Source organism: Excalfactoria chinensis, chromosome 7, assembly GCF_039878825.1.
Source record: "Excalfactoria chinensis isolate bCotChi1 chromosome 7, bCotChi1.hap2, whole genome shotgun sequence".
Lineage (NCBI taxonomy): Eukaryota > Metazoa > Chordata > Aves > Galliformes > Phasianidae > Excalfactoria > Excalfactoria chinensis.
This window is the reverse complement of record NC_092831.1, coordinates 5,854,502-5,874,811: the sequence shown is the minus strand read 5'-3', so window position 1 is coordinate 5,874,811 and position 20,310 is coordinate 5,854,502. Positions and strand designations below refer to the sequence as shown.

The 20,310-nt window shown below is 36.9% G+C and overlaps 2 protein-coding genes across 5 annotated transcripts in view; one reads left to right on the top strand and one right to left on the bottom strand.

The window, feature by feature from the left end:
• The window catches only part of CCNT2 (cyclin T2), a 24,849-nt gene extending 20,157 nt beyond the window's left edge, over positions 1–4,692 (top strand). For 3 of the 4 annotated variants that reach the window (XM_072342133.1, XM_072342132.1, XM_072342135.1), the window contains one exon: positions 166–2,747. In XM_072342133.1, the coding sequence (XP_072198234.1) occupies positions 166–1,587 (1,422 nt within the window). In that variant the 3' untranslated portion in view covers positions 1,588–2,747. Of the gene's footprint in view, positions 1–165 lie in introns of all 4 variants that reach the window. The other variant, XM_072342134.1, reaches the window with a different exon arrangement.
• MAP3K19 (mitogen-activated protein kinase kinase kinase 19) lies at positions 2,417–20,310 on the bottom strand. Its single transcript, XM_072342128.1, has 10 exons — positions 20,082–20,310; positions 18,606–18,676; positions 17,974–18,058; positions 16,901–17,142; positions 16,215–16,258; positions 12,346–14,805; positions 11,095–11,244; positions 10,190–10,887; positions 9,000–9,087; positions 2,417–4,601 (listed from the first exon to the last, which is right to left on the bottom strand). Exons 2-9 carry the CDS (start codon positions 18,643–18,645, stop codon positions 9,021–9,023), a joined length of 3,786 nt encoding a protein of 1,261 aa, XP_072198229.1. The 5' UTR covers positions 18,646–18,676; positions 20,082–20,310; the 3' UTR covers positions 2,417–4,601; positions 9,000–9,020.

Sequence of the window (20,310 nt, the reverse complement as noted above, 5' to 3'; positions counted from 1 at the left end):
TATATCAGTGCAGCAAAAAGAAGTTCCCAGAAGAACTATGAGCTGCTTTTTATTCCCCTAGCACAGCTGGGGGATGAAACTTTGAGTCAGCTTTTATCCTAAGCTAATTTAGTTGTTGGTTTTTTTTACTAGCATTCTAAGATTTGTATTTTCTCACATCTTCAGGCTAACCAAGCTGCTAAGAAACCTAAAGGTGATGGACAGGTATCTGAGAACTCGCTTCTTGGTTCATCTTTGGTCCAGAATTCCATTTTGGTGGATACAGTTACTGGTGTAGCTGCAAACACAAGTTTCCAAAAACCATCGACTTCATTTCCTGCACCGGTACCTCTGACCTCAGGAAGTATTTCTGTCCCAGACAGTCATGCACCTGAAAATTTGGCAATACTAGCAACAGGAATGCCAAGTACCTCATACAATTTGGCATCACACCAGGAATGGCCTCAGCATCAAGAACAAACAAGGACGGAACAAATATACTCTCAAAAACAGGAGGGGTTACCTCCTAATCAGTATAATATGAACTTCCAACAAGGAACATCTGTGCAGTTACACTCTGGAGTGCATCACAGACCTGACAAACTTGCTGAACATTCTACTGTCAAACAAGAATATTCTCATAAGTCAGGAAACAAACACCACGGACAAGTTGCTGCTCCTATAATAATTCCTCAAAAAATGTCTTTGGATAAATACAGAGAGAAACGCAAACTAGAAACCCTTGAACTAGATGTAAGAGAACACTATGTAGCAACTCCAGGTGAACAGACACATAAAAAGCACGTGCAGGCACAGCCAGCCAGCAGCACTTCTGTTACGTCTCCTATTAAAATGAAAATTCCTATTGCGAATGCAGAGAAGCCTGAAAAACACTTGACTGATAAGAAGGAAAAGAGTGGCTCGCTCAAACTCCGTATTCCAATCCCACCCACAGAAAAGGGTGCCAGTAAGGAGGAGCTGAAGATGAAAATTAAAGTTTCTTCTTCAGAAAGGCATAGCTCATCAGATGAGGGTAGTGGAAAAAGCAAACATTCGAGTCCTCATGTTAGCAAAGAGCATAAGGAAAAGCACAAAGAACATTCTTTAAATCGCCACCACAGCATTGGTCATAAGCATTCCCATTCACATAGTGGTGGCAGCAATAGTGGAGGCAGTAAGCATAGCACTGATGGATTGACACCAACTGTTTTGAGGAGTCCTGTTGGCCTTGGCCTGAGTAGTGATGGCAATTCCTCTAGTTCCAGCTCTTCAAGGAAGAAGTTATACAGCAACGATGCTTCTCACAACCACCACTCCAAAATGAGCAAAAGTTCCAAAAGTTCAGGTAGTTCATCTAGTTCTTCCTCTGTTAAGCAGTATGTATCCTCTCACAACTCTGTTTTTAACCTTCCCTTACCCCCTCCTACCCCTGTCACATACCAGGTGGGCTACGGACATCTCAGCACCCTCGTGAAACTGGACAGGAAACCAGTGGAGAACGGTCCTGATGCCAGTCACCAGTACAGTACAAACAGCCAGCATATGGACTACAAAGATACATTCGACATGCTGGATTCGCTGTTAAGTGCCCAAGGAATGAACATATAGTCAATTCTTAAGTTGTTTTTCTTTACGTTTTTAATTTAAGAATTGTTAGAATGGAAAACTTCCTAATATAGAAGTAGCAACACCATCTGTTGCTGCCATGGTTTCAGTATGTATAAGTGCTGCTTTATCCTTCACTCTGAAAGGAAGAGGTATAGTAACTGAGTCTTTATCTCCACATACGATAGTGTTATAAATACTGTAATAGCATGGAAGGTGCAAAAATCTCAGTATTTCTACAACTGCAGCTAGGAACAGTAGAATGAACATCAGCTTTTAGGTGCATAGGATGCCTCGAGCATTGATTATTTATGATTTTGAATACCGCAGCCACAACTTTTTGTTGCTTAGTTTTTTGAATGAGTGTAATTGTTTTCTTGTGTATTTATACTGTATGTATGATTTGCATGTTTCAGAGATAAAGGGATTAAAAACAGTATGTTGACAACTGTTTACAAGAAAGTGGAGAAAAATGTACATACATTTTTGTATGTTTAGATATACCATAAATACTCAGGATTGGAGCTGCTTGTAAGTATAACAAAATACACATAACTTTATTTTATCTTGTCAGAGTCCATCAATTATCCAAACAGATGGCACTTTGTCTTGTTTATCTTAAAACTGTAGGCCTTATTGGAAGCCACTTAGAAGGGACACTTTGCCAGAGGAGGTATCTGGTACCACATAGGGTCATCACTGGGTGGTATGGCCAGTGAGGCAGAAAATCAGGTAGGCCTCTAATTACTGACTATGGCCAGATCTTTGAAATGTCCCTAACTTTCTGAAGGAAAAAGGAATTAAAATAAAAGTTTACATAATCTCTTGATGTGAAGTGCATTTAAATGTTTATTGGCTTGATGCAGTAAAATAGACACAGAGCTGTTAAAAATGGTTATGTAGATTTAATGTGACTTAACTGCAATTCATAACTGTCATTGTGTAAAAAAAATCATCCTTTTTTAAAGAGTCATAATTTATTTTAATACTAAACAGGGCTCACTGTTTCCATTACCATTTCAGAATAATAACCATGCTCTGAAATCCAGAAAGTGTACCTGTGCATGATGCCATATTTCTTTTACAGGTGAATACAGTCTTCACAGTAAATAAGAATAAAACGATTGATATCCCAACTTTATATTCCAACAATAAAATAGTTATCATTGATTTCTGTGCATTGTACTTGTTATTAGTTATCAAACTGGAAGATACTTATTCTGGTTTTTTCAGCTCTTTGGGGGAAAAATAATCAGTCTCCCAAATGAAATCATTAGCATTTTTATCTGCTTGCAAGTGTTAGTGTTACAGCTTGTGTGCTCTTCCCACAATGTTTTGCTCTTCAAAAGGAAATGACAGATGTGAATATTCTCATGTTCTCAAAGCCAATACTATAGCTCAGCCTGGATAAGTGAACTGACTTTTGGGTTGTTACTTAAAAACTACTCATAAGCTATGAAGTACCTCAACACAAACTCAGTATATGGTAGCAACAGCCCGTTTGTAATGATTTATTTTAATTTAAAGTGATCGTGGTGTGAAATATGCTTTTGCTAAGCCACCTCATTCACCTAGTGCTTGTGTAATAATGCACATCTCAGATGCTACATCTGAAGCATAGCCCTTTCAGTTGTGTTACTGCAGTGTGCTTTAAACGATCAGACTGTTCAGTGTCTACCCATTTGGTAGTTGCTGTATTAGGTAACTACAGGCATATCAATTACTATGTAATACTCCGTTTCCAGTAATGCAAACACTTGTAATTACTTGAATAAGTTTTATTTGAACTATGGATGCTGTTTTTATGCTTAAGGGATATTTAAATGGAATCCCGGTAGTATCTTCTTTGCTAAATCTAAGCTTAAATCTTGGCCCATAGAAAATGCAAAGCTATATTATGTGTACCAACTTGGTTATTTTTCTACATTCAGAATGTATTTAAACTCTTTGTTACATTTCTGCATTGTTGAGTACTTTCTATCCTTTTATAGTCTGTTTCCTTTCCATCTCAGCTCTACTATTAGGTCTGATTTGTAACAAATGTAATCTCTGTTATATACTGTCCTAGACAACAGTTTGGGCAGATGGATGGAAGAGCAGTAAATTGTCTTAATTAGTCTTCAGAGCACTACGTTATTTTTTTTCAAGTCTGTTTCAATAGTTGTGCCAAGAAATGCATCTTATACAGCCACTTTGGATAAGCAATACATAGTACTGTATATATAGCAATTACTGTCGTTAGTTTGAGTTAAATGTCTGGATGATAACTAGTGCCTGTCTAATACAAATTGGAAAAGAGCATAGGTCTTCATCTTAAGGTGCTGACTCAAAAGAAGTTTCCTATTTTGATTCTAGGAAATAGCGAATTCTTGTGGACAAAATGTTGCTGTACTACACTGAGATCCAAACTGATTTTTGGTTTCTCTTTTAAAAGAAAAAAAAAAAGTCCATAAAATTCATTGGTTTTGGTTTTCATTGTAACTGTAAATATGTGAAACTGTATTTGTCTTTGTGTTTGAAACTGAATTTGGTGTGGTGGTAGTGAAGGATGAGAGGGACGGGGAGGGAGTGGATGCGCAACAAGATGCCACTAATGTTGCCCACTGCACATCAGTGAGTGGTGTGAATTTCAGCCTGGGTAAGGTGTTTGAAATAAGTGAAAATTGATGGGATCAGCATCAGCCTCACAAGTGAATGACTGAATAAATGCAATAAAAGGCTAATTGACAACATTATTATTCTGTTCCTCACTGATTACAGGGTTTTTTTGTTGTTGTAAATTTGAGTACATGCATTATGTAATTTGTAAAATGAAGTATTAGTGGAGACCTTGCTACAACACTATTGAGAATCTTCCCTTTTTGTGAGATAGGAGGTTTAGAGAATAGTGAGACTCTTGTGTGTGTTGAATCTTAGTTCTGTTCCTAATGGTGGAAGTGCGGAAATTATGTATCTCACTGTGATCTGGTACTTCGGTATTCGCATAAACCGGCAGTCCTGTATATTCTTTTGGCAAACTGTAAATATAAATGTTTCATATTAGCATAGCTGATTTTTTGAGGTACAGACATTTGTGTGAGATTAGAGAACTTTATTTCTAAGAACTTGTAAAAAAAAAAAAAAATATTTTCAATAAAATTCCCTACCTCACCTCTATTGTGCAGAAATTATCCCATTTCCTATGTTTGATTTTCCAACTTCATTTGTAGATGCAAATATCCCTTTTTTGTTATTAGCAAAAATAGTATTTTCCATTAAATCAATCAAATAGTGACTTACTTGAAATTTCAAGTATAACTTATTTCTTTTGTTTCCTTCACTGTATGGTGCTCAGGTTTAGGAACACATGGTAAATGGTATTTGCACATAAAGGCAAATTCTAGATGTTTTATGGCATCTGGAGAGATGCTTATATCTGTTCCCTCACTCTGCCTGTGTGTAATTTAATTGTAAAGGGACTGGCCATGATTGATACTGCTTTGGGTTTTTTTGTTACTTTCATGGCTGGGGGGGAGAAAAGTGGGAGGAGAAGAGGGGAGTAACAGGAACTTTCTCTTTGTAAGACTATGGGTGGAAAGCTTCCTTGCCCTTTTTATGTCTGGGGGATTGAGGAAACAATGTGTTTGCTTTCTGTAATTGCAGTTGTAAGTACATATTCTGATAATGAGATATAAAAATAGATGTCACAAAAGACTTTCAAATTACTATAAAATGAGCTAGCTAATTAATTCATCCATTCTCTGAAATATTAAACGCTTTATACTTTGGGGGATGGGAGGGGAGAGACAGAAGTTCTCCCTCATGTTGCTGTGGGAAGTGACATTCCAGGAGAAGGAATATCCAGCAAAGCTGGATAGAGTGAACTTAAATCAATAATCTTTACTCTTAAAAGTTGGAAGTACTTAGTTTTGATTCCTTCATGTTCCCCCACTCAAACTGAACCAGTTTTCTCACTGTAGTTGAGGCTGTTTTGGCAATACCTGTAAACCTCACTTTCTGAAGCTGCCTCAATGCATGGGACCCTTTTGGGAAATAAGGGAGAAAATATTAGTCTGCTCTGGGGATAGGAATCATTTCCTCAGGAGAGATTTTGATCTTTATAGCTTGTATGCAAGAACTGGACTTGAGATAGGGTTGTAGCAAATAGCACCAGTTCCTGTTGAACTTTGTGAGAAAGGCGTGCAAGTTGATTATAGTTTTGAGCCTGATTTGTGGGTTTCCTGGGCTTGATGTCTGTGTCCTTGAGAAAAAGATCAGTGCATGTATTTTGAGAGGAATATTTTGATGTCATTGGTGTCTGTAGTTTTGAGACCAGTGCAGAATAGTTGGGTTTGGCAAGTCTTAAGAAAGCTAACTTCTTCCTGAGTGACAGCTCAGAGCTTTAAATGTTATCACATAGTATTAGGTATCTTCTAATGGTAAAGGGATGTGCTTTCATATGCTTGAGTTTTAACTCCAAATGTTGAGGAATCTTAGTGTTACAGTGTAGCTGTACATGCTCCCCGGTAGCCTGCATGCTTTTATTATGCATTCTTCACTGCTCTCTTGCTTCTGGCCCACAGTTTTAGGAATAAATATTGTGCTCTAAATATATAAGAAACTAAGGCTTGCCCTCCTTAGATAGAAGAAATTATAAGGCAACTGTGTCCATTTTCTGAGTCATTCATCATTTAAAATAAAATAAAAAATAAAGGTTTTCCAACTTTTCTCCTTATTAACAGGTTATCTGGATTCTGATGTGAAAAATCTCTAATCTCCTTAAGTAAGAAATATGCGGTTGTCAGACTTGCCTGTAGAATGTTCTACGATGCCAGGCCCAGCTGAGTTATCTGAGATGCCCCAAATCAATATGACTGTTTAGCTGTACTGAGCATAGGGCTGGTATGCAATCACATATCTCTGGTTCTCTAGCATGCTTAAGCTTAAAAATTTTTTGTTGCAAGCATTAGACAACAGTCTCCTCTAAATCTGGTTAAACAAAAGCAAAAATTCACTGTCATATTTTGGTAACATTTTCCGGTTCTGGTTTTACAAACTAACACTTATTTTAAAAATAAATGGAAATTAACTATAGTTTAATTAGCTGAACTGAACATTACATTCAAACTCTAAATAACGTTGAAATAACGATTACTAACATGAATAGCAGGGTACTCAGACTTTAACAGAGGATGTTAGTTTTGCATATAAGATATGCATAAGGAGGAAGGTTCATGGCTCTGAACATTTTTAATTAACTGCATGTCTTAAAGCATTCCCGCTCTTTCCCTGTTCATTTCAATATCATTTCATGCTAAGTAAAAACTCATGTTTACTTTGCAGCCTTTTTGGAGATAATTCCATAATGTATATTATTAAGATTAAGGTAATATGTACATCCTTCCTGAGTTCATGTCCCAGGGCTTCTACCTTATTCAACAAGGTACTTTAATGTAAAGATGCTCAAGTTACCATGGATTTTGACATGAGGACCAGCTGGTATTCCTCACAGTGGGACTGATAACTGTTTAACCTTTGAAGATTTCTGTAATGCTAAGATTTCTCTTTATACTGGCATGATGTTCTGTTATTGTTATGTGACATCATACCTACAGAAACTATTAATAAAGAATTTTGCTAGAAGTACTGATTTCTCTTCCTTTTTGTGTAGTTTAGACCAAATAGCTGTCTGAAGTCAGGCTACTGGAATAATATAAGATTTATCAGCTATTTCAAGTAACTGAAGAGTTTAATGCTCTGCAGAAAGTTGATCTACAAACCAACTTTTTCTTCTTTCCATTTTGTGAAACACCCATTTTTGGACCTTTAATTTTTGAGGGCTCAGTCCCTAAAAGTTCCAGGACTGAATTTTACTGCATTTTTTCCTAGAACCTATAGCCACTCACAGCATCACAAGGTTCATTTTGTTTCTTATTCCCACAGAATCTTAACTGTACTGAAAAAGAAGCCCCATCAGAAAGAGGATAGTCTAAATAATAATACCTGTATCATCTCCTATTGATGCGTCAAAATATGTTTCAGATTTATTCTCATTGCATTGGGTGAGCAGTAGGTAGTAGCCAGCTAGCATAACTACCTGTAAAATGGTGCAGACTAGGACTATTCTCTGTCATCAGCGCGATGCTCACTCAAGTGTTTCTCAAAACAGTTCAAGTCTCAGAATAAAATTTACTCTCCTGTTTCAGGTAAAGCATGTTGGAAATAAGTAGTAGTTTCTCTAGTGATTCAAATGGCACCTTATAGCCTCTGCAAACAAGAGAAAGGTAATGCTCCTGTGCTTCTGCTGCTCTGTATCAGCAAACACAAGTTTGAGAATTACAGCATGTCACTTGGATTGAAGATAATCCCATCAGTGTGTATCAGTTCCTGGTGAGGGGCAGTCAAGAAGATAGAACCAGACTACCCTGTGTATCCAGTGGTGGAATGTGGGCACGACTTGAAATACAAGACAGTCTGCTCAAATATTTTATTTTCAGTATATTTTCAGAGTTTTGAACACTGGAACGTGTTGACTAGAGGAGCTGTGGAGCCTCTATCTTTGGCTATACTCAAAAGACAAAGGACGAGTAACTGAGCAACCTGCATCTGTCAGCCCTGCCCTAAGCAGTGCAGTTGGAATACACCATCTCCAGCTGCCCCTTCCAATCTCAACCCATCTGTAATCCAAAACTGTCCATAAAATGCCATGCATTTAAAAAAAAAAAAAAAAAAAAAAAGATGTTCTCAAGTCTCAGATGCATAAATCTAGAGTCTAGGAAATTACCTTGATGTTAGCTCAATAAAGGTACATCTGTGTGCAGCTGGATAGCTCTTGTCATTATCACCACATTATCACCACAGTATCTTGTGGTTGATAAACCTCCACAGAAAAGGATAAGAAGGACTGGCTATGTGCGTACAGCTTACTTTTTTTCTATTCACCAGCTACACTTAAAAGGCCCATCTAGCTGAATAACAACTTCAGTATGTTTTATTACAACATAATTGCGTGGTTTGGAGTTTCAACAGGATCTTCCCAGAGACATTTAAAGACTCACATGTATGAGTTTGAGAAGAGCTTTCACGATGCTCTCTGCATCCATAAAGCTTTCTGCTAATACCATTCACATTCCATTGGTTTTTACAGAAAATCAACACACCCAACTTACCTTACTTGCCATGTGCTGGTGATAGTGGGGTTTTTTCCGTCTAGATTTCCTCAGAAACAACAAAATATGTGGCCTTGTGTTAATAATGAATGAATGCCCATTCCAATGAATACAGATGTGACAAAAAAATGTTAGGCACTGTCTAAAAATAGACCTATTGCCTACACAACCAATCTGTAGCATGTTCTGCTGTTACTTCTAACTCCAGTTTGTTCTGATCTGTTTCACGAGAGGAAATATTTTTCATAATACAAAACATATACTCACTTGACAGGAGTTCTGAACAATTCACTGTCTTCCTTTCACAAAGGGATGGTCCAACAGCTGCAGAGCAGAAGGGCGCTCATGTTGATCTCTGCATTTGAGGATTTGAAAAAATCAGTACAAAAAATGGGTGTGCATGCATGGTATGCAATTATTTGTAAGAGCTAAATGCATACTAAGCCATTTCTTTTTCTCTTATTTCTCAAGTGATTCGTTTTTTTCAGGTTGCTTTTTTAATTTATTATTATTATTATTATTTTGTAATAAGGCTGACAGAGAGGACGGCAGGATTTATGGGAAGATACAGTTGGTATTTATGACTTATAAAAGTGGAGTAATTTATTACAAAAATCATTCTTCCGCAAAAATCTTTCAAAATCATAGATTAATTCTGTGAATTTGGCTGTTTCAGGTGCACAAAAAATGTATTTAAGGAATGTGACAATTATTTGCTTGAACTTGAATCTGTCAGTCTATTCTGTCATCTCCAAACAACATAACTAATGTTATCAAGGCCATTTGAAATTACAGTATTTCTAGAACTAAGGAGTTTGCACCTTTTTAACCCTCAGTTTGGACCAATTTGAAAAGCAAAACAGGAAAAAGGATAAAGGGCACTGATTTCCTAAATAGTAAACTAATAGGAAAGAAAGAATGAAGGAGTTACATTTGCAGCATGATAAGATGATATAGGAAACTTTTGCCACTATAGACACATGTGAGTTTTTTGTTTGTTTTTGCTGGTGGCGGTTGCTGACTTGTAGTTTTTATTTTGTTTGTTTGTTTTATGTGGTCAATACTCTATTAAAAACTCCACCTGTGTACTTCCATCTACCTTAACAGTTCCTACTATCTTCTAAATATATATAAATAAACAAACAAACAAATAAATAAAAGGAATATATATATACTTATACTATATACCTTCTAAATACTATTCTCTTTGAGACAAAGTATATATGATGTTGCAATTTACTGACAACAGTTTTTCTGGTATCTGTTGTATGGTTCATATAGAACAACACCACAAGAATCCTAATCTGAAGATCAGAATTCAAGCTTCCTGCCTCTTGAGTCCACTGCCATGTTCATGCTTCTCCCTAGTGACAAAATCTAATCTTCAGATATATGTAAAAGGCTGCTATTAATCTGCTATTCATTTCATGAAGATTTTCAGTTAAAAAGCTACATACCTGGTTAAGCATGCATGCACAAAGTCCACTGCAGTTCCAGAGAATCGATCAGGTAGGGAAGGCATCAGTCCTCTGTGAGCCCCAATATAGAACATGGCTGCTATCCTGTCCATGGAAGCCAGTGGTGGTTTTCCTGTTGCCATCTCAAATACTGTGCAGCCAACACTCCAGATGTCTGATTTCCTCCCATATCCAGATTCATTGATAACTTCTGGTGCCATCCAATATGGAGTCCCATGCACAGACTTGAGCATCTCACTGTGTGTTCCGCTGCGGCTGACCCAAGCTAGTCGCCGGGCACAGCCAAAGTCAATTAGCTTTACAATTCCATTTGGCATGAGCATAACATTATTGCCCTTGATATCTCGATGTACTACACAATTGTCATGTAAATATGCAACCCCTTCTAGAATTTGTTTTGTGTATTTACAAAGGACAGTTTCTGGCAAGGGACCAAAACGATGAAGAATACTGGAAATTGAGCCACCGGGAACAAACTCCATGAAAATACTTAAGACGTTGTCTTCCAGACAAGTTCCTAAATAAGTTACAATATTGACATGCTTCAGCGTCTTCAGAAGATCAACTTCCTCATGCAACTTCTGGTACTCCTTTTCTGTAGCCAGTTGATCTGACGTATCCAAAACAACCTGCTTTACAGCTATTAATTGTCCCTGGTTTGTCAGACCGCAGTATACCTACAATGAAACTAGCATTTATTAAAATGGAACATGACATTAAAGCATACGATCACTCATTTTAAGTACTTCTTTTGTTTTTGTCATGTGCCATGTCCCACTATAATATTTAAGTTATTTATTGGATAAGACAGTAGTCATTTATAAGGCAAGATATAGCTCAGAGATGACCAGCACACCCATTATCATACTGAGACTTCAACTTACTGTGCCATAGGCTCCCTTTCCAAGGACTTCACCTCTTGTCCACATGATAGTATCCTTGTTATTTAAATTGCATCCTGATACTCGAGTAGATTCTTCACAGTTCAGCAGTCCACCTTCTTCACTTGATGCCAGAAAGGCTTTTCTGTAACTCTGTTTGGAACATGATGGTTAGTGTGGGGAGAAAGAAAGGAAGAAAAAGAAGGCCTCATATTGTCATCACCTTTTTACAGACAGTAACTTTCACTTGGCATGAATCTTTTCTACAGACTTATATATATATAATCCTTGCCAATAGCTTGCTACCTAAGACTACACAAATATTTTCAAGTGTAAACAATCTGAAGATTACCACATGCCATCTTTTTTTGCCATTGAAAGCAAGCCAGGCAGAAGGAACACTTAAAAGAACAGGATATATTGACTTACTATTTTATTTTTTTGTCATATAGCTGAAGTTTGCTAAACTTATGGGGTAATATGACAATCAATTTGCCCTAGGAACATATATAATCCAAGCCTCATGAAAACAATTTGGAGGGGAATTCACAAGAAAAGACTACTTAAAAAAACAAACAAACAAAAACAAAACACCACCACCAACAACAAAAACCTAATAGTTACTGCAGCCAGCCACAGATCCCTAGAAGGATTAGAGGAGGTATAATTGGCATTTGTGTTTGCAGAAGGATAAGGAAGTGAATCAAAACATAGTGAATTAATTTTCCTTGTAAATTTTTAATTTAAATAGAGGAAAGACTAAGAGGGTAAAGAAGAAGCAGTACTGGCAGATAAGGTCATTAGTAGGTATGGTTTCTTCACAGACTAAGGGCCAGAATCCAACTAAGCCTTCTGAGCTTGAAGTTTATTTAAACATTACTTAAATAGGCATGATAAGCCAGTACTTGTGTTAAACCAATTAAAGCAGCCTCTCCCCTTTTTTTTTTTCACTGTAATTTCTCAGTTTAACTTGACTCAGAATCTAAGTCTTCCTGGCTACATCAGTCATGCCGAAGTATCATCTGGCCCATGTCAGACAGGCAGCATCTAATGTCAGTATCCTCAGCTGACCACTGGAAGACCCAGTGGGCAGCTGGCCCAAGGGAAAGAGACTTGATCATTAATGAGCACATATTAACAGTACTCAGTTAAGCACTGAATACTGAGTTAACAGAAAAAAGACTCATCTTTCATCTAACACTCTGTTGAAGCATCACTTAAAGGAATAAGCAAGTTACAAAAGTTTAATTTTACCTTCTCTAGATCATTATGTACTATTTCTCCATCTCTGTTCATTATGTTTCCTTCTTTAGTACAGGTATTCTGCATTTTAGAACCTGCATATTTTGTTCTTGAAGAGTTCATGTCTTTATCTTCAAGCATTAGCAATTCTGCAGCCAGACAACAAAGCAACTCATCAGTTACATCCTTATTACCTGCCCATGAGAAAATGTTTTGACTTGTCTGGAAACTGGGGCTTGTAACATTTGTTGTCTGAATCACTGAAGGCTGAGTGAGTTCACTTGCCAAAATACTCTTCCGAGGCGTGTATGACCAACTGTGACTTAATTTGTTTGTAAGGAATTGACACTCCTGTCTATCTGAAAAGGGCAATGCTTCTTCTTGATTTATAGTCTCCAAGGAGGCCTGGTCTGATTCCAGGCTTTTGCAGCCATTCGTATCCACTCTGTACCGGGGTACACAAATGTTCTGGTCTGCTGTTATTAAATTGTTACTTATAGCAGCACAGTCTGTGTAGTCTTTATCACTGAGCTGAAGAAGATCCAGGTTACAGGAAGCAGCTATCTGATGGCTGGATAGATCCTGACTGTCCAGAGACTGCTCCAAAGAGGCTTCTTTAATAGTTGATAACTTTGAACTTGAAAGAATTTTGTTTGGCTTGGATGATTGTGAAAGCTCTTCTAAAAACATAAGCTGATGATCTGTGTCTCCACGAAACAATGTCATGCTACTTGAAGTTTGTATTTGACAATCTGGACCAGAAGATATTACACTATCTTGCTCTGTGTTGCTACCACTCAATTCAATACTTTTGTTGTTTGCACGTAAGCCTTTCTGCTTTTGTTTAGTGACAGATACGGTCTTATTTGGCTTACAGCGTGTCCTCTTTTGAGCATTTCTTATTTGGCTGCTGTCTCTTCTTTTACTGCAGGTAGAACTGCAGGTGCTAGCAGTGCAGCGCCCAGGTGGAGCAGAACAAGCATCTCTGTAAAAACTGCTCTTAAGCTGATCAAGCTCACGCACGTGAGAATAGACAGGAGTTCCAAACATCTCATAAACATCCGGGCCTTTGTCATTTGAATTTATTTTCTTGAACATATCACTGTATTTCAGTTGTACAAAATCTGAAGCAGATAGTGCATATTGTAGAGAAAGTGGAGTAACAGGTTTCTTCGGGATAACTAGTTTTTTGCAAGTGCAGGAAGAACTTTGCCTTTTAAGTTTCTGAGAACTCTGAAGAAAACATTTGTTGGCTTGAGGTATTTTTTTTTGACACTTCCGGACAGTCTCAGATTCCGTGCATGGCAGTTGCAAAGATGGAAAAATCTTCCTCTTGGCATTCATCTTTTGTGTATTGTGCTTTATGGAAACCTCATCAGAAACAGCTAAGCCTTCAGGTGTCCTTGTCTTGCTACTCATTTTAGATTTTGATGAACACTTGTTTCTATTCATCTTTATCTCACTTTTGTCATTGTCTTTGCGAGAAAGAATGTTGAAGCTCTGACTGACATGAGGAGGCAGGCTACGAACAATGCTCCTTTTTCTGGCAGGATGTTTAGCAATGTGTGTCTTCCTAGGTAGTTCTTGTTCAGAGAAAGCAACATGGACTACAGGAACAAGCTCACTTTGACCTTTTGCAGTCACTTCTGACATTGCTTCATTTTCCATTTCTAATTTGAGAAGACAAACATTATTTTCTGTTTGTTTTCCAGAACAATCCTGCACTTCTCCAGGAATAACTGCAGCTACTGCAGAATTATCTTCTAAGACATGGCAGGACTCAATCACTTCATTTTTACATGAAGAATCTAAATTACAATCACCAAGCATGAAGAATACACTCTCAGCATCTTCATATGGTCTACAGTAAAGTATCATGTCTGTAATGTTCTCTTCTATACCGGCCCTATAGGAATTCTCCTCTCTTTCTTCCTTCTTGCTAGCTCTTAAATTATCTGTATTTTTTGACACAGGACACAGAGCTGTAAATATTCCACAGTTTTTCACAGCATTACTCGAGCTCAGGTAAAAATGACTAGCATCACAAAAACTGTCTTGGGTCATAATATCTACATTCTCACAAGCCACTGAAAACTGTGACTTCTGGTCATTCTTTTCAGTATTGGCAGCTATCTCAGTTTCTGTCCATTTCAAATAGTTTTCAGTTTCTTCTTTCTGGTTGTTAGGGTACTTACGATATTTATTCTTGCTGAAGCAGTGCAAGCCTTCTGTTGGAGTGAACTTCTCAGAAACAGTAGCCACAATCACACCTGGAGACTTCTCAGCTTGTCTTTTTACTATACTGCCTAACTGATACTGATAAAATTTAGTAGTTGATTTCATAGGCTGAGAAACAGACTTCATAATATTCAAAATGTTTCTCATCTTGGTGTGCTTATTGACGAAAATATCCTCTAGAGGAGCAAGATGAATTGTTCTTATAGGCTGAAATGTCACTGGTGGCAAATGGAGCTGTAATTTCCATTAAAAAAAATAAATTAATAATGTACTACACAGCAGACAAGTGTAAAATCTAATCACTAAATTCATCAAACAGGTGAAGGAAAAAAAACATCAGAACAGGATATATTGATGTATTTATTTGACATATTCCTCCATTTAACCTAACATGAAGTGTAATATCAAAACACTGAGAAAATACATTATTTTTCTCAGATTCACAATTATTCCCCACTTTGTTGTGGTATAGAAAGTGGGATTCTTTGCTATAAGGCACAAGTCACTATCCATAATTCAAAAATAATAACCCTTGGCCACACGCACAAACAAATAATATCATCAGTTCTTAACTATGTATTATGCTACATAGCACGCTTAATACATGAATTCAAAGGCTGGTCAGTAGTTTATCATGCCAAAATTTCCTTCTTGCTGTGCACTCTCAGCAGATGCAACCATTCTGCATTCCAAGGATAAGCAGAGGTTTGAATGTGCTGGGGAAAGCAATGAGTGTTGTTTTGAAATGTATAGTTCAGAAGGCTTTGTCTAGTCTGCATAGTTTTAGTTTGAATGCTCAATAAATCCAAAATGATAAGCTCTAGAAATCATCAGAGCCTTAGATGTGAAATAAAGCTGTATGAAATTACATTGACATCAACTAATTGATTTTTCTTAAACATTTCCCTCAGTTGGTAATGTGTGTTTTTTTTTTCCATAGCAGTTTTTATGAACTTCTGTCAGAACTTCCTGCACATGCTTTTGTATTCTGCAATAGGCACGCTAAAGTACACAACAGATTTAATAAGTCTCTAGTAGAAAGGACAATTAATATCTATAAAAACCAAATCCTCTTTTTGCTATATACAATGAATTTGATCTTCTGCAGCTCTTATAGCTCACTTGGTGTGACGCTCTGACTCATGTTAAACGACAAGCTTGATTGCAAGTACAGGACTAGCTATAATTTATGTTTTTGTCAAGCATCCTGTTTACACTTCTCACAAAATTTCATGTTAAATATGGTTTTAATCAACCATATAATGTCAGGTCTGTTCTTCAGTTTGGCTTCAATTTTATATTACCCGTCAATGCTTTGCTTTGTTCTAAAATTCATCAAAACTAAGCGTCTAAGGTGTCTAACATACAGAACATGAATACGTAAAATTAACTTATGTATTTCCATTTTAAGAGGCTCCATATCTTTTTAAACTTCCAACATCTTATCTGATGTAACACTAATATAATCTCAAACATTTGCTGATATATATCATAACAATTATAAAAATACTTGATGTTCATCTGAAAAGCTGAAGAACAAGCAGAGAAAACTACTCAGACTTCTTTTGTACCATTATTTCTAAAGTTTTCAAAGTATATAAAACTTTTAATTGTGTTTAGTTCAATACATAATACTGCCTTACCTCAGACCTCTTCTTCCTGTTTTCTAGTATTGTCATATTAAACCCTTAAAAATCAAAACATGTTGATGTTAATGACAAGTTAAACAAACTACAATTTTCATTACAAAGTATTTCAAACTGCAGGGTTCTGAGGACCAGACATTTGTCTAACATGTAGTTGCAGGACTTCACTATAAATCTGCTATAACCAAATAAGTGGGAAGTTACAATTGCACTTTCTATAAAACACAGTGAAATTTGGTAATATAAAAATATTTTATTCTAATAATTTAAACAAATATTTCTTCTAAATTTCTGATGTTTGCTGACTTCAACAAGTAGCTCATTAATTCAATTATGAATTGATTAATTTCCAGTTGGAGGAAAAAAAGTGAAAGAGATGGCATTCTGTCCCTGCCTAGAATTCCACTGTACCTTATGTGGGGTCAGCTTTATTATACAGTGAAATGGGAATTGGAACATCTTTTTTTATGATGCTTTTCTTTACCTCCTTCATTCCCTAAATACACACACACATAATTACAGAAGACAGGCAACATGGCTGAAGCCCACTTAATATGAAGAATTTAAACAAACAAAAAGACAATTTGAAGTTTGAAGAAAAAGGACTTCTGAGGCTTTAGCATCTGACTTGATAGTGATGTTTAACTTTATTGAACAGTTCTGACTTTTAAATTCGAACTTACCTTGTTGCATATGTGCTCTTATTATCTGGAAAGCACCGAAATCCTTAAAAGATTTTGGAATGTTGGATTCTGGGCATGAGGCCTGTAGCAGAAAGCTGAAGTCAAAGCCATGCCTTATGATCGCTTTCTTCTGCAAGAAAGGTAGAGAGGTGTGCTGTCCCATCTGTAACGTTAACTGCTTTTCACTTTGACAACATGCCGCTTCTTTATCTTGCCACAGTCTGACTGTCGGTGTATTTTGGCTAAAAGGCAAAACCAAAAACCAAAATACAAAATGAAAATAAGTGGAAGATATCTACTCAGTTCAAATAATCATTCAGCTTCAGAATAATAGGAGCAATAAGCTTGTAAGATGCAAGACTGCCAGTGTTTTCTCTTTCTTGATCCATCTAGGAAGCTGTGGCTCTCCCCAGCAGCACCTAACTACTATGACAGTGACTGATCACAAAGAGTGAATAACAAACAACACAGAGACACAGTATGAATAGGAAAACATTGCCCCATCTTTCCCTTATTGACAAAAACTGATTGCTTCCAGCATGTATTTTTTATGAATCACCAGGAAAATATGTCAAAGAATTCTTTGTCATTTATGAGCTATGCTATGGCCCGCCTGCAAGAATAGAGGCTGTATGGACAAGACTCAGATTTTTGCCATCTGGTTTCTGAAGAATGGAAAATCCAAACATGGGGAGGAAAAAAAATATATATATAAACAAAAAACAAAATATATATATAAACAAAAAACCTTTGATTGAAAAGAGGTTGAAAATACAGTCTAACTTAAAGCTGCATATGAGACAGTTGTCTGTTTTTAATTAGGTCAAACACTGATGTAAAACTATTCACCACAAGTTATTTCTCACTTTGTACCAAACCACCAGTTCATGTAGTGCAATATCCGGCCCCTGCAAGGATCAGTGATTGACACTGGGAAGAAAGAAACATTATACAACTCATATAGCTGTATCTAACATCTGGTACAAAGTAAATCCTTTCATGCTCAGACTAATTCTTGCTTTGTTTTCACTTTTGGATACCCAACCCACAAATTAAATATTAATTCTACTTACCTATTTTTTCTTAGAGCTCTGCATGAATCACAGATTTCTTTCACCATCTTATCTGCATTTGGAAGAGCAACAACTGCTCCACGACCTGCATCAGTACATCAGTCTATTAGCACTGTATTGCTGTATTCCATAAATGATATGCAGTATATTGCACATCATTCACTCAACAGTCATACAAAGCAAATCTACTTAATTTTGGACATTAAAATATTATTGAGACGTATCAGGTGAAAAATAAAGAGCACATTTGATTTGAGTAAAATCATACACTTTTTGTTGTAAATTTTAGACATTTGAATGTTTAAACCTAAAATAACTTCAGTTCTTTTGGTAAGTATAATAATTCAATCCACTTTTAAAAGCAAAGAACATCTTTAAAAAAACATTACATCTCCTATATCAGTCGAACAGAAATAGAAGAAAAAAATGTGGACAAACTCATTTAGAAAAAGTATTAAAACCAAAACAAATCTCAGGGCTTTTCAAAGGCAGAAATAATTGTAAGTTTGATTACAGGTTTTTTTTGGTGGATGTTTGATTTTTACCAATGACAAGTTCTCAAATTAACGTTGCCCTTTTTCTTCTCCAGATACATATATTCCATTTCACATTTCATTTCTTTGGTTAGATACCTTCTATGCTTCTCCTCTTAATTTTCTGCTTTTCAGACATACTGTCCTTAGATGTTTTAAGGTCCTGAAACCTGAGAACATGTTTCATTAATTGATTTTAAATCCATGCTCACAAACTAGTAGATACATTTCATTAATTTAGGATACTATACAAGACAACAGCAGTATTTTAAAAGTACTAAAGTTATGAACAAATTGTAGTTTAACTCAACATCCAATGCCCCATCCTGCAAATATGCAAAACAAAGCAGTCCAAACACAATTTGTATTGCTAAATATTCAGCATATGACATGAAGAAATGAAAACTCTCAGTGCTGTTTTGCTGATATCACCCATATACAGCAGACCAGAAAGTCAACAGATCACATGTGGAAAATAATCATATTTTTAACATATCTTTAACAAGCCAGATCTGAATTGTTTGTCCTTTTTTGATCAAAACTCTTCCTTAGCAAAAGAGATCAATAACAAAACACTTTCTGAGCACAGAACAGCTGTGCACTGCAGCCTCAACATAGTCTCACGATCGCGATGCAGCTCATATCATCCCTCTTTCCTAAGAAACTCAAAAGACTCTTAAAATTAATCTCAGGGAAACTCCTTAATAATGTGCCTAATATGAATTATGTGTATGGACTTTTTTCCATCTAGAGGTAAAAAACACTTTCAGCATTCATTATATGTTTTATTACAAGTTATTCCTAACAGGTACTATTGCTGGCAATGGTTTGGGTTTGTTTACTTATTTGTTTAGCTCATAAATACCCATTTTTAGTCTTATCATAAATGCCTTTTTTCCCTTGCACTTGAGCTCAGGGCTCTCAGTAGAGCTACTAATGGGAAAGCAGCCCAGTGTTGCAGTGCAGATGTACGCAACAGATGGCAGGTAGCAACTCTGTCCTTCAGAGTCCTTCAGGACTGTCCTACAGGACTGGATTTGTATTTCAAAGTGATGACAGAGGTCAGTGGAAACAAATGGCCCATGTAGCTCCTGTTGGATTCAGTGTTTTGCCACTTACTACTGGTCAGCAAAAGAATGTGGCCTTTGTTTCCATTCTATCAGCAAAAAGTACACAACACGCCTTCAGCATACGGCAGCCTTCCCAAGAGACTCATCCATTTATCCCAGATTAAATTAATTATAACAATTCTACACGACACCACTCTAATGAGAGAGATATATTGCTAATACCAAGCAGTGCTGCACCCTGAAATCAGGCAGTACTGTCACTGGAGGTTTACAAAAGAGGAAGCAGAATACTGAGACCAATGACAACCAATATTCTGTGGAACAGCCGTGGCAGAAGCAGCACTTTTGATTTCTCCTTATGCTAAACACCAGACAACCCATTAGAAGGATCATTATATGAGCCTGCTAAGGGTTATATGCTGAACTTTGCCAAACTTTCCCTTTTTTGAATATATATATATATAATTCAAAATAACAGCTGAAAAAGCTCTAAGCTACCCCTTACCGTGTGTCTCGGCAGTGAAGCGTGGCAGAGGCACAGATTCCACACACATCAACGTGCGGGTGGCGGCGGGGCAGCGGGCCCGGACCTCGTCTCCGTCCCTGTCCCTTTCCCTATCCCTATCTCTGTTCCTATCTCCGTCCCTGTCTCTTATCTTAGTACCTATCCCTACCGCTCTCTCTGTCCCTGTAGCTGCCTCAGCGGCTCGGCCGGCTCTCCGCGCTTCGTTTAC

What these genes read in the sequence shown, in the direction of transcription:
- MAP3K19 (XM_072342128.1), bottom strand. Translation starts at nt 18,645, where the DNA reads ATGTCTGAAAAGCAGAAAATTAAGAGGAGAAGCATAGAAG. An exon ending in ACAGGAAGAAGAGGTCTGAG is followed by an intron (nt 14,806 to 16,214) that starts GTAAGGCAGTAT and finishes TGGAAATTACAG; the next exon opens with CTCCATTTGCCACCAGTGAC. An exon ending in GAAAGGGAGCCTATGGCACA is followed by an intron (nt 10,888 to 11,094) that starts GTAAGTTGAAGT and finishes GTTTCATTGTAG; the next exon opens with GTATACTGCGGTCTGACAAA.